At 39.4% G+C, this 13,110-nt stretch overlaps 3 protein-coding genes across 3 annotated transcripts in view; 2 read left to right on the top strand and 1 right to left on the bottom strand.

The window, feature by feature from the left end:
* The window catches only part of LOC137980499 (L-asparaginase-like), an 18,315-nt gene extending 7,859 nt beyond the window's left edge, over positions 1 to 10,456 (bottom strand). The window contains exons 1-6 of the mRNA XM_068827956.1: positions 10,413 to 10,456; positions 4,992 to 5,155; positions 4,546 to 4,711; positions 3,740 to 3,977; positions 2,177 to 2,260; positions 845 to 971 (exon numbers count right to left, since the gene is read on the bottom strand). Coding sequence (XP_068684057.1) covers positions 845 to 971; positions 2,177 to 2,260; positions 3,740 to 3,977; positions 4,546 to 4,711; positions 4,992 to 5,155; positions 10,413 to 10,441 — 808 coding nt within the window. The 5' untranslated portion in view covers positions 10,442 to 10,456. The remainder of the gene's footprint in view (positions 1 to 844; positions 972 to 2,176; positions 2,261 to 3,739; positions 3,978 to 4,545; positions 4,712 to 4,991; positions 5,156 to 10,412) is intronic.
* Positions 5,796 to 8,370, top strand: LOC137978878 (DNA polymerase kappa-like). Its single transcript, XM_068825992.1, has one exon. It carries the CDS (start codon positions 5,796 to 5,798, stop codon positions 7,995 to 7,997), a length of 2,202 nt encoding a protein of 733 aa, XP_068682093.1. The 3' UTR covers positions 7,998 to 8,370.
* LOC137980500 (potassium channel subfamily K member 6-like) lies at positions 8,954 to 12,268 on the top strand. Its single transcript, XM_068827957.1, has 2 exons — positions 8,954 to 9,661; positions 10,915 to 12,268. Exons 1-2 carry the CDS (start codon positions 9,352 to 9,354, stop codon positions 11,589 to 11,591), a joined length of 987 nt encoding a protein of 328 aa, XP_068684058.1. The 5' UTR covers positions 8,954 to 9,351; the 3' UTR covers positions 11,592 to 12,268.
* The last annotated feature ends 842 nt before the right edge of the window (positions 12,269 to 13,110 follow it).

Below are 13,110 nucleotides of genomic sequence, written 5' to 3'. Positions count from 1 at the left end.
CGAAGGAACACAGTATGTAGAAGGTCTTTTCTTCAGATAAAAGGCTGGTTTTCTGGGTAAAACAAGTAATTTCTGCCAGATGTTGGCTCAAAATTACTATATATCAGGGGCTGCAGAGAGGGAGGGGCTGAGGGAGCTTATGAACCCCACCCTTCCCCCTCCCCTATTTTGTTACAGTTGTTTTTGGCTTGACGGAAGACTTATTAATTTACACTTCTCATACATGTACATATACACATATACCAAGACCTAGCCCCCCTCCCCCCCCCCCATTTACAACGTACTCTGCAGCCCCTGCATACCCCCAATTTCCAAGATGTTGTTTTTAGAGGATCTTTTGTTGGGAATGATCAGGGCTTTAGGTTCTACGTGCATAATGCAAGATTGCTAATCTGTACCCCTGTGTCATAGTAATGTGTATACATGATAATTAACAATTATTGGATGAGGTTGAGCATGTTAGCGATAATTATCAAGGCCAAAGTTTGTGTTATCTGCTGAAGCCGAAGGCTGAGGCGGATAACACAAACTGAGGCCTTGATAATTATCACTAACATGCGAAAACCAAATTCAATAATTGTTTTATTATGCATATTCCCGAGCTGAGCTCCGCCATGACAAAACTGATCAAACTGCTGGTTAGTGTGTTAGGTAACGTCATTTCTGCATGCATAAAACTATTGTCTGTAGGTATGACGTCAATTCTACATAATTATATAAAATCTATTGTTTGTAGGTATGACGTAAGAGAAACAGAGCAAGCAAGAATTAGCTGCGTGCTTATAGCCAATCAAAATCGAGCTGGTGACACCAATGTATAATAATAATACTTGTCTCACACTACCTTCAATGTTAACCTTCATAGTGACCAAAGGAGGAAGATTTGGAGAATCAAATGCATCAAAACTCCCAGCACTCACTTTGGTGGAGCGATTACCACGATACAAGCATCCCGCAAAATAAAGAGTAACCTTGATGTTGGAGAATAATAAATATAAAAAACTAGCCATTCAGTTCAGTTCAAACAATTGAACGGGAGCAGCTTGGGCACCAAATTAATTAGGAGTCCTGGTTGGTTGAGGGCAGACCTACTCCAGCTGGCTATGCAAAGATGGACATGAAAAATTCACCATGCTGAGCTGCCTATGCTACAATTCAATAATAATAATAATAATAATAACAATAATAATAATAATAATAATAATATTATTATTATTATTATTATTATGATGGTGTACGGAACTTGTTAACGACATTCATCGACAAGATCTGCAATAATGTTGAAATCGAACCACGCCTTCAACCCCTGGACAAAGCGCTGTTACAAGTTCTGAGGCAAGGTTGGACATCAAAGCGGTAGGGTTCTGGGAAAGAGGGGTTACGACATTTTTTGATGTAAGAGTTACGCACATCAACTCCAAGTGTTACCAGAGCAAGCCAACATCAGAAGTGTTCAAGGAGCAAGAAGAAGAGAAGAAACGCAAGTACCAGCAGAGGGTGTTAGATGTAGAAATGGGTTCGTTTACGCCTTTAGTATTTGGAACCAATGGCGGAATGGGAAACGAGTGTCAGCGGTTCTTAAAGCATCTCGCAGACAAGATAGCCCAGAAAGATACCGAGCCTTATCATACATGTATTGTAATCACTTGGCTCAGGACACAGATTTCGTTTAAACTCTTAAGATCGGTACATGCATGCATTAGAGGTTCGCGAACGCCGTTTCGTAGCCGTTTTGTAGACTGTAAAATAAATGTAGCTAGTGCGGATATTTGAGATACACCGTCTATATGTTTTTATACTCAGGGCGTTTTAGGGACACTGGTTTAGCCGTCATTAGTATAATTCGATTGCATGATTTTAATATCTCTGCATCATGGAATTCGTAATTTGATAGAATTTTGAATTTTTTTTATTATCAATCATTTCTATTTCTTTTAATGTAAGTAAGTGAAATAAATAAAGTTGTTTTATTATTTATTATTATTATTATTATTATTATTGCAACTACAGTGCAAGCCAGAGTGTAAGAGCTGCATTCAGATTACAGCCTGCACAGCAAAAGACCACATGAAGACCAATTGTTCTATAATTTCTTTCTCCAGCCCCCACTATACATGAATTAATAACTGTTCAAAGGAACAATTGAAATCCAATTTGTATACATAACTTTACTGACCTCGGGAATGACATAATGCCCTGCGATGACTAAAGCACCTAAAAGATTATCCCGACCATCATTCCTCTGTTCATAGATCGGCACCTAAAAAAGAGAGCAAGTACTACTGTTTCATTCTCCTTTCAGAACAGGGGAGAGGAAGAAATGGCTAAGTCACTTAAGACTTCATGATAAATACCAGTTGACATGCAAACATATTTATCTCACTTATCGCATGTTATTACTTATATACAAAAAGGGTTTTTGAAGCAAAGAACTTGAACAGAATTAACCTATCTCATTCCCAGAGCCTCTGTTAACCTTGTCCTGCAGAATGGGTGCTGGAGGCTCTGGAATAATCCAAAACCGGAACCAGAAAACTCTGGTTCCACTTGGATAACTGCGCGTGAAGGAGTGGAGGTGGTCAGAAATGAAAAAAAAAACATCTGAAAGTGCTTACTTTTCACTCTTGAGACAGTACAACACATCTAATGTACTTAAAATGTTTAAACTACAGAGAATGAAAAACAACAAAAGAGTTTTTTTCAACCAAAACAGATTTCAGTATAATTATGGTGTCACGCAAGTGACAATTCAGAAATTCAAAATGCTGTATTTTCAAAAACAAAAACCTCACGGAACTGGTAAGTTGCAGAAGGATTTATTTCAAGGTCATCTTCCAATCAATCTCGTGTAGATAAAAATCCAGAAGAAATCTCAATTTTTACTTTAGAGTTTAAAAATGGCAGGAAATGAAAACATTTTTCAACAGCCAATCAAATATGGCCTTTTTTGGATTTCACCAGTCTCTCTTTCCCGACCGCTGGTCAATGGAACGATGACTCTGGGAATGAGATTGGAACAGAACTGAAAACAGACATTGGAGCGTTCAGCAAAATTAATTAAAATAAACATTTTAGAGGCACGGTACATTGTACACAAGCAATTTCAAGATAAATATTATTCACCATTTCAGAAAATACATAAAAGAAGGAAAAGGACTAATTATACATGAGTAAGAAAAAGTGGAAAACTGCATAGTGGCCATAGTAGCAAATGCTTTCGAGATGACCACTACCACAGGAATTAGACGAAAGGAAAAAATGTATACCGGTATACACATGTATGGAAATGAACTGGCAAAATAGATAGTAAAAATAAAAATAAAATTAAAAGTGTAAGAAATTAACAAATTGATAAATTTACATACACATACAGTATTATTTACATCAATGAGTTGCATCTTTAGAGGAGTCGATCTTTCCAAAAAAATAAAATAAAATAATAATAATAATAATAAAGAATTTAGAAGGAAGGGAATATAATTATAATTGCTGTTTGTGTTTAAGGTGATTATGCTTTAAATGAAATAGTAAAGAGCATTTCTCTGCATATTGCAAAATGAAAACTTTTTGGATTTAGCAAAATGCTTCTACAGTGACTGTACTAAAAACCCTGAGGGACGAAACCAAAACCATTGAGAGCTTTTTTTCCTTTGTATCTTTGAAACATCAATCAATTACAGGACTGTTAATGTCATGCACCAAGTGTAGATAAGCAACGTCTGGTTGTACATATAAGCACCTGTGAGCCAGTGAACACAACTGACTTTCCAAGGTTCTCCAGCATAAAAGACAAAGCAGATACACTGTATGCCATAGTGTCTGTTCCATGTATTACTACAAATCCATCATAATTATTGTAGTGGGATTCAATATCCAAGGCAATTTCAATCCAGTCACTGATAGTCATATTAGACGAGTCTTTGATAGGGCAGTATTCTTTGATGTAATACAACACGCGAACTCCATGTGATGATATACTGTGACAAAAGACAGCATATTTTACAAATTTATTTAAAATTCTCATACAGGCGTGTAAACTTTGAAGTCGAAAGTTATTATTCCATCTCCTACTGTACTGTGAATGGCAGATCACAAGGCAAAAACTAATCAAAATATATCAGCTATGCTTATCACTTAGTCTTACAATCCTGGGAATACATGCATTGCAAGGGAGGGTGGGGGATTAAACTCTTAAAGAGCAAAATGTGAATAGCAAAAACTGAACACCGCAGTTCATTTGTCTCTTTCTGCCTGAAGAAAGGAGGCTTGCGTAAGCTTTGCTCTAGCTTAACAATTTACAGGTGACTGTTTGAAATATTTTGGTCAACATTAAAAATAATAATAATGTGGAGATATTTCAATAAAATTTGTCAGATGCTTTGAAGTTAAGTTTTACAAATATGTGCATAAGGGTGAGCCTGCTGTGATGGGCATGGCAGGGGGGAGGGGTAGTGCTGAAGATTTTACTGAGACATTATAGTGAATGTTTATACAGTTGAACCGAAAAAAGGGCCCAATCCTTTATGGAATAATAAGGAAACTCACGGCATGGCCAATTCTTCTACTGTAGAGCATTCAGTCTTGTCAGCAGTCTTGTTGCTCCTATCAAGGGCAGGACTTCCTTTTGAACTGTTATCCATGTATTCATCATCGTATAACATTGGAAGTCTCTTTATCTGTGATTGAAGAAATCCTGTTTTCGGCTGGTAACCTGGACACAGAATTATGATCAGGGAAATCTCTTTGAGTTCGTTTATGTAAGCATAAGGTTCGAAATTATGGATTGATCACGGATCGATGCTACCAAAATATTGACAAAAGCCATAACAATAACAACAGTAACATCAACTTGTACACTAGATAAATGAAACAATTGTCCTCTTCACTATTATATTGTTGGAAAAAGGTTATAAAGAAACGAATACATGCATGTGTAAAACGTGTAATACGCGCGCATATTTTATTAGCGGCTAATTACAATGCAATTTTACCTGCATCCATTTTCTTCATCCCGATTGTGCCTCCAGTATATAACACTAGAACTCGTGTTTCTCGTACTTCTTTGGAACCATTGTCTTCCATGGTCACTGTTTGCAATAAGAAAAGACTTTTCCGCCTGTGATGAACACCACTCACGCTCGGTGTTTTCTCCCCGCTAGGAATCAATGGAATGGAGTGTTACACGTCATGTCATGCCGTGTCACGCGCACTTGCTAACACTCTTTCCACATAAAGCAGTTTCCAGTCTTAATCACCCGTTTTATCATGTCTTTTTAGCATAACTTTGACAAAGGTTAGTATTAAAATTTATTAAAATGGGCGGTTTAGGGGCGGTATGGGGGAGTATTTTGGCTTCCTCGTCCCCAGGGTCTCTGGCAATTGACCGGTAAATAAGCGCCTTCCCCCGAACAATCGCCGCCCTCGAAGAACCGCCGCATTTGGGACTTTGAGACTTTGATATGTTTAGCAACGAGAACTAGCGAAGAAAATTCCCTTAGCTTCCCTCGCCTCCACTATCTGAGAGCCTGGAACAGGCCATAACGGCGATAGTAGGCGACGAAAAATACAAATATCTTTTCCTCTTATCAGTGACAGCAAAACAGCAAATAACAAGTCTTTTAAATTAGTCAAAGAACTTTTTGTTTCAAACCTGTCTCATGAGTTTCATGAGGTCGAAACTCTGAGGGAATAATAATAAGGGAACTTTTATTATCATAGTGTGTTCCTTATCAAGGAGTCTTTTTGGCGGGCAAAAAGCATTTTGCCTGGTTACTATGTTCCCCGATAATTTCAACATGGCGGATCACAGTTCATATTTCGGGAAGGAAGAAATCTCCGATGATTTTGAAGTCTTGGAAGCCGAGGACGACGATTCTATCGATTGGACTGAAATATTTAGTGCACCTGAGAGTAATGCCGATGGGAATATCCCATCAAATGTAGGAGATTTTAACAAATCACACAATCACTTCGGGCAAAATCAAATGGTTGTTGACAAAGACGAAAAGAAAAATACTGACAGCACACAAAGCCTCAAAAGAATGGAGTTGAATGATCACAAAGCAGGAATGGTGGGTCTTGATAAAGAAAAAATAAACCAAATCATATTTGAAGCCAGCAAAGGTTCAAGGTTCTACGAGAATGAAATGAAGAAAGAAAAACAAGTGGCCGAGAGGATAAGAAAACAAAGCGCCTGTCTCCAAAAAATCAATGAAGAACAGAGACATGAAGCATTACAGACCACAGATTTAATCGTAAGAGAACTCGAAAAAGCTCGTGATTTACGCCGTACCTTCGTTCATATTGACATGGACGCTTTCTATGCAGCGGTTGAAATCTTGGACAATCCTTTATTGCGTGACAAACCAATGGCTGTTGGAGGTAATGCAATGTTATCAACATCAAATTACCCTGCAAGGCGTTACGGCGTCAGAGCTGCTATGCCAGGGTTCATAGCTAAGAAGTTGTGTCCTGACCTTGTCATTGTACCACCTCACTTCGAAAAATACAAGGAATACAGTCGCCAAGTGCAAGAAGTCTTAGTTGAGTACGATCGTAATTTTGTTATGGCTAGTTTAGATGAAGCATATTTGGATCTGACTGAAGTCCTCAAAGAGAGACAAAAAAAGGCGGAGAAAAGAACCTTTAGAAAAGAGCAAAGGGATGCCGTTGAACAAGGAACTTGTGAAATGTCAGCTGATGCAATTGTGGAATTTGGCAATGACGCCGAAGAAGTAGTGAAGGAATTGCGTTTTCGAATTGAACAGAAAACTCGCCTTACAGCAAGTGCTGGAATCGCGCCAAATGTTTTGCTTGCAAAAGTCTGCTCAGATCGTAACAAACCCAATGGACAGTTTCTGTTGAAGCCAGACCGCCAGGTTGTATTAGACTTTGTTCACGCGCTCCCTATCAGGAAAGTAAGTGGAATTGGCAGAGTCAGCGAACAAATGCTCAAAGCTTTGGGAATAGAGACCTGCGGAGACCTGTTCGCAAAGCGAGACCTGCTCTATCTCCTGCATTCTCCGGTCAGCTTTAAATTCTTGATACGAGTTTCTCTTGGTCTTGGAAACACTTCAATAGCCACTGATTCCAAAAGGAAGAGCATTGGAACGGAGATAACTTTTCCAGAGATGAGCAAACCAGAGGAGTTACTTGACATGTGTGATAAGCTGTGTCAGTCATTGGCAGAGGATATGAAAAAGGAGAAACTTAAAGGAAAAACCGTCACCATAAAACTGAAGACTGTCAACTTTGAAGTAAAATCACGATCTTTGTCTCCACTGAATCCCGTTTCGACGTACGGTGAAATTGCTTTAGCAGCGAAGGAGCTGCTGAAACATGAAATAAATGTATGCTCTCCTGATCCTCTCAAACTTCGCCTCATGGGAGTTCGCTTGTCGAACTTCCAAGATAGCATTTCTGATTCTTCGAAAGACGGAAGACAGAACACAATTAAAGGGTTCTTGAGACCACAGGAGAGCGTAGCCACGAAAGAAACTCCTTATTGTGCTGCACAAACAAAGAAATTGAACTTGGAGGAGCTTTCGACTGTTAAGATACCTGTCAATGAAACCTTCACTGAAGTTGGCACTTCAGTGGTAGCTTCTTTAACTTCTCCCTCGACAAATGAAAATGACTCGTATGAATTTGAGTCGTCGTCTTCTAGTGCGATTGGGGTAAATTTGTCAGGGTTGCCCTCGTCTGCATTAGCACTTAATTGTCCGGTGTGTGGACAAAAGCAGTTGACTAAACCGGGTGAAGATGCCATGATTGAATTGAACAAGCACATTGACTTATGCCTGAACAAGTCGACCATCAGGGAGATTGTATCAGAGAATAACAAATCACAATCAAGTGAAGCTATTGTGAACATTGCCTGTTCTTCTGATCAATTGAAGGTCGCAGAGACACGGAACAACGGGGGGAAGAGAAAGCGGCAGCAATCAGGTGCAGCAATGTCAAAGAAAGCAACGCTTTATTCTTTCTGGTCGCAATAATTTGACACAGGGTTTATCTCAGTTGCGAGTGACCAGTCGAGAGTCACTATCCTCTCTTTTCCACACTTCCTTGGCGGGCTGGCCAAAAGCACACCCTTGCGCGAACATCGCATAATTGCAGCCGCTTTCATTTTTGTGTGCCTTAATTTCCGCGTCTTAAACTGTGTGGATCGTCAATTAAGGCAACCTTGATTTGCATTAGTTTGCTCACAAACTGCTTATTAATTCAAAACATTTCGCCACCGCTTTATTACAAGGAAACCACGGTGGAAATCTGCTGGTAAAGAGAGTGAAGAACGTTTTCAAACGTTGACTTTCCCATCCTTATTTGTGTAGTTTGTGTTCAAATAAATTCATTACTTATTTCTCAAAATGTTCGGCTTCATAATTTAATAATCTTCTTATTTAATGGCCTGGCATGGTTCCCACGAGTCTCCTATAACTCAATGGTAGATCATCCGAACTGGTATCGGAAGGTGGTCGTATGGTCGTAGGCCTGCAAAGGAGCATTCGGATTTTTTTCGTCCAACATCATTTTAAAATCTTATCACTCGCTCCAACGTACTTTATTGGAAAATTATTAGTTTTGTATTTGTATGAATATGTAAAGGAAAGAAGGATAAGACAATCTTAATCTTTTTTGGTTAAAAATCCCACAGCTATCGCATTTTGCCTATTTAAGTGACGACTTGATTAAGTTAAAACGTACTTTATTGGAAAATGATTAGTTTTGTATTTGTATGAATATGTAGAGGAAAGAAGGATGAGCCAATCTTAATCTTTTTTGGTTAAAAAATCCCACAGCTATCGCATTTTGCCTATTTAAGTGACGACTTGATTAAGGTAAAACGTGTTTATTGAGCCACATCTTTCCTTGTTTTCAGTGTTTTAAAATGCAAATATGCTACACCAGTATTTGCACAGACGCTTGTTTCGTTAGATTAATATCTCAACTGAAAAAAAAAGTTCGTTGAATTCGGGAAGATCAATTTCTTTTCTTTTGCCACCAACTGCGTCAGAAAAATTGTAAGTCGTCGTCCTGTATCTCGTTTGTCTTTCGCTTGACATTTTGTTCGACCGATTACTCGTTTTCCACTGAGATACGTTTTATATTGTTATGCAAATATATTTGCCTGATAACACGTAAAACGCCGTTTGCTAAAAGGAATTAAACTCTCCAAGTGATCAATAGAAGTGACAGCCTTCGACAAATCGCGAAGGGCTTGTAACAACCTAATTATAGGTCTGACCGGATGAAGAGAATTTGGGCGAACGCGTTATGAGAAATCAGCTCTAAAGGAATTCAAACTTCAGTCCTTGATCTAAAATCTGTTGTAAAGGTTACAACGCTCTCATGGAACGAGGAACAATTCGTCTGATAGCTCTGGTGATTGTTTATATATTCTACCTTTCCGTGGGCGCTGCCATTTTCTCGTCGATCGAAGGACCTTACGAGCAGAGAATATTGTCAGATCTTCGAAAAAAGCGGGACGAGTTTATACTAAAACACCCTTGTGTCACCGAAGAGGAACTTGAGAGTTTTGTCAGACACGTTGTGGCAGCTCAAAATATGGGAATTCAGCCACTCGGTAATGTTAGCGACAAAAAAAGTTGGGGATTTGGCAGTTCGTTCTTCTTCGCAGGAACCGTGGTGACTACAATAGGTAAGCCCTGCGTTTGCTAAACAGGTGACAAATAGGTCTATTGCCATACGTAATTACTACCTGTACTAAAGGGAACCTGTTAAAATATCTCCCTATTTGTTGACATTGAACTTCGCCTTGAGTCACAGACAGGCTTTGGATTTTGTCAAATCAAGTGGTGGCCGTTTTAGCTGTTTTCGTTGGGATAAAACGATCGCTTTTACTCTTGGGGAAGTCAATCCTACAAATAATTAGAATGATGATTTGCAATTGCTTATAAGATGGCGGCAGAGAAAATCGCGTTAAGTTTATGAACTTCATCAAGTACTTGCATGTGAATGAAACCAGTTGAACAAAACATTGAGATAAGAACATCCTTTTCTTGCCAATTCCTAAATCGAAACGATTTCTGTAAGATTTGTCAAACAGGGAACATTTTGATCACGAATCTAGCCGATGTTTACTAGCGGAACCATGGTTTCGTTTTTTCTTATGAAACATCCCGCATCTGCTTACGTCATGGTGAATATAAACCATTACCGTGGCATTTACAATAACTCTAGAAAGCCGTTTTAACAATTCATTGAGTTTGTTTTCCCACTGTGCTGGCTTTAGGTGCGTTCATTGTGTTATCCGTGTTTGGCAAGAAAAAACATAACATCTGCCGGGGCACACTACTGCACGTAGCACTCAGCGTGACCACAAGGTGGTGGTTGAGTACAGCTGTCTCTTAGTCACTCAATGAATTTCTCTTATTAAATTCAGCACTTACGTTAATCGTGATAACCACAGGTCAGGCATTTGACATAATTTAGAGGGACGCCATCTGTCCTACTCAGGTAAATGTGGCAGCTTATCATGGAATTCTCATTGGTTAATAACTCGAATATCCTATCAAGCACGGCCATGCTTTCATGGCGCTATAGATTTAATTTGAGAAAGGAGAATAGGCCATTTTACAGATGTTTGCTCAGTGACCTAGCCTATGAATGGCTGCGAGGCTGCTGGTAACCTTGCATTGATATCAACCTCACTGCTTTCATCATGTAAATAGTGTTGTTGTAATTTTAATTTTAATAGTCTACATTAACATTAGAAAAGCACAAGGGTTTGTATCCAAGCAGGGTCACCGGCAGCCTCGCCAGCATCCATTCTTAGGCCAGGTAACCTACTGTAGCTATGACTGTAAAATGGTCTATTCTTGAGTCAGTGCATACTGTAATCGAGATCACGAGACTATCCGTTTTAACCAATAATTTACAATTTTCTTGCAGGTTATGGTAACATCGCGCCATTATCTGATGGTGGAAAGGTGTTTTGCATGGTATTTGCAGTTTTTGGTATACCTATGACAGCTATAATGCTTACAGCAATAGTGGAACGACTACTGCAGGTCACAGATTACTTGGAAAAGTTCATGTGTAGTACCTGCACTGTGCGAGGGATCCCTCCCAGTTATCTGCGATGCTTACACCTGTCAATTATTATGTGTGGAGCTGTTATTCTTGTCATTATAATTCCAGCAATTTTCTTCAAGTTCCTCGAAGACTGGAGCTATTTTGAAGCTCTTTATTTTTGCTTCATTTCATTGACAACAATAGGACTTGGTGACTTTGTACCTGGTGATGATCCTAAATGGCGCAAGAGTGACTATCGTCCACTTTATAAGGTTTGTTGCGTGTTCTTCTTTATCACAGGACTCACTTTCTTGCTTCTTATTCTGGAGCTCTGTGCAAAGGTCCCGGATGACCATCCTGGTATGCTATTCTCGTGTCACAAACCATTCATTCAAGAGGAAGAGTCAGAACCGACTTCAACGCAAATAAAATTGCGTCCGAGATATTCGATATCGAGTCGAGAAAGCAGCTCATCATCTCCTGAAAATCCGAAACTTTCCAGAAATACGTATAAAAAAATATCATCCTGTGACAATGGTGACAATAGTAGATGAGTTTTAACACGTAGATGTGAATCAGCTAGTGCGAAAATAACTGACAAATAAATGAAGGGGTAGGGTGGGATGGGTTGGCTTTGCACGGCTTCCTGTGTAGTATTTCATTTTTGGGTAAGTTTATTGTATTAAATTGACTGACTCCTGGGAGTGAGACTTGACTTTACTCTGTCCAAGATTATACTCGTCAACCGCGCACCGGTGGTTCAGTTGGTTGAGCACCGCGCTGTCACGCGGGAGGTCGTGACCAACACTCAGGGTCTTTAAATAACTGAGAAGAAAGTGCTGCCTTTGTAATTACATCTGCAAATGGTTAGACTCTCTAGTCTTCTCGGATAAGGACGATAAACCGTAGGCTCCGTCTCACAACCCTTCAATGTTCATAATCCTGTGGGACGTAAAAGAACCCATACTCTTTTCGCTAAGAGTATGGTATATAGATCCCGGTGTTGTGGTATGTCTTCTGTTGTGGATCATGGTTGGGGGTGACAGGTGGGGGGGCGTAAAAAAGGAGTCACAGTAATTGGCGCAAGCTGTTGCGGCGCTCTGTCAGCTTGACTGGCAAAGGTAAATACATAAATAAATAATTAAACTTGGGGAGTCCGGGGGCGCGTGAGGAGTGAATGGGTTAAATTTTATTTTTAAATAAAGCACGAGAGGTAGAGTCGACCAAATTCTCACAGTACCATAGTTCGTAACGATCCGATGCAATACTTAGCCCGGTTGTTCAAAAGCCGATTAACGCTAATCCCATATTAAAAATTAACCGAGGAGTTAATTTCTCTACTCCTTAATGCTGTTCAACCCTGATATTCGGCAAAACCTTACATTAGAAGAAGTCAATCTTGAAAACCAAAAATAAGCAAAAGAAAATATCACCAAAAAGTTGAAAACATGAAACTAAAGTTTACGCTAATGCTGGATTACGTTAATCGGCTTTCGAACAACCGGGCCCTGATGTCACGGCCGCCATCTTGGTGTCCCTAAGCAAAGAAACCTCTCACACCTGGTACTCTTTGGAGGATAATTAACAATATATACGATGAAAAATCGTCACAAAATCATACCTCTTTTGTCCAGTTCTTTCTATTGGGCGTGTACGAAAAAGCACTCAGCCGGAAGCGTTAAAGTGCCCACGAAATAAAAAAATTACCAAAGCTTATTTGAAAGACATTGTGAAGAATAGAAACATGGTTCTTTCATTTCTGAAATAACTCCCATCGTTCCGGAGATATTAGACTGCTCGCAGTCCCTTCTGAGTTTGTCGAACCGTCCGCTTTGGTCACGCAAGCGAGCCGAGGGAAGAATGGTGAAAGAGGGAGATGATGACGTCATCAGTGCTTCCAAAGGAAAACACATCACAAAATATAGAATATCCTAGGAAAAGCGGTTCTCTTCAAACTTGCATCAACAATGTACATCAGCAATTGTAATCTAAATGGAGGATTATACTTCATTTGGAGCAAACTGATAATGAAGGATAACCCTTCATTTGAGGAAGAGATCTTGTGGTCTTTTG

This window comes from Montipora foliosa, chromosome 12, assembly GCF_036669935.1.
Source record: "Montipora foliosa isolate CH-2021 chromosome 12, ASM3666993v2, whole genome shotgun sequence".
Classification (NCBI taxonomy): Eukaryota; Metazoa; Cnidaria; class Anthozoa; order Scleractinia; family Acroporidae; genus Montipora; species Montipora foliosa.
This window is presented reverse-complemented; position numbering and strand designations above follow the sequence as displayed.

Bases quoted from the DNA above. Each gene is read 5' to 3' on its own strand.
- LOC137978878 (XM_068825992.1), top strand. From the start codon at position 5,796: ATGGCGGATCACAGTTCATATTTCGGGAAGGAAGAAATCTCCGATGAT.
- LOC137980500 (XM_068827957.1), top strand. From the start codon at position 9,352: ATGGAACGAGGAACAATTCGTCTGATAGCTCTGGTGATTGTTTATATA. The intron at 9,662-10,914 runs GTAAGCCCTGCG...ATTTTCTTGCAG, and splicing joins AACCGTGGTGACTACAATAG to GTTATGGTAACATCGCGCCA.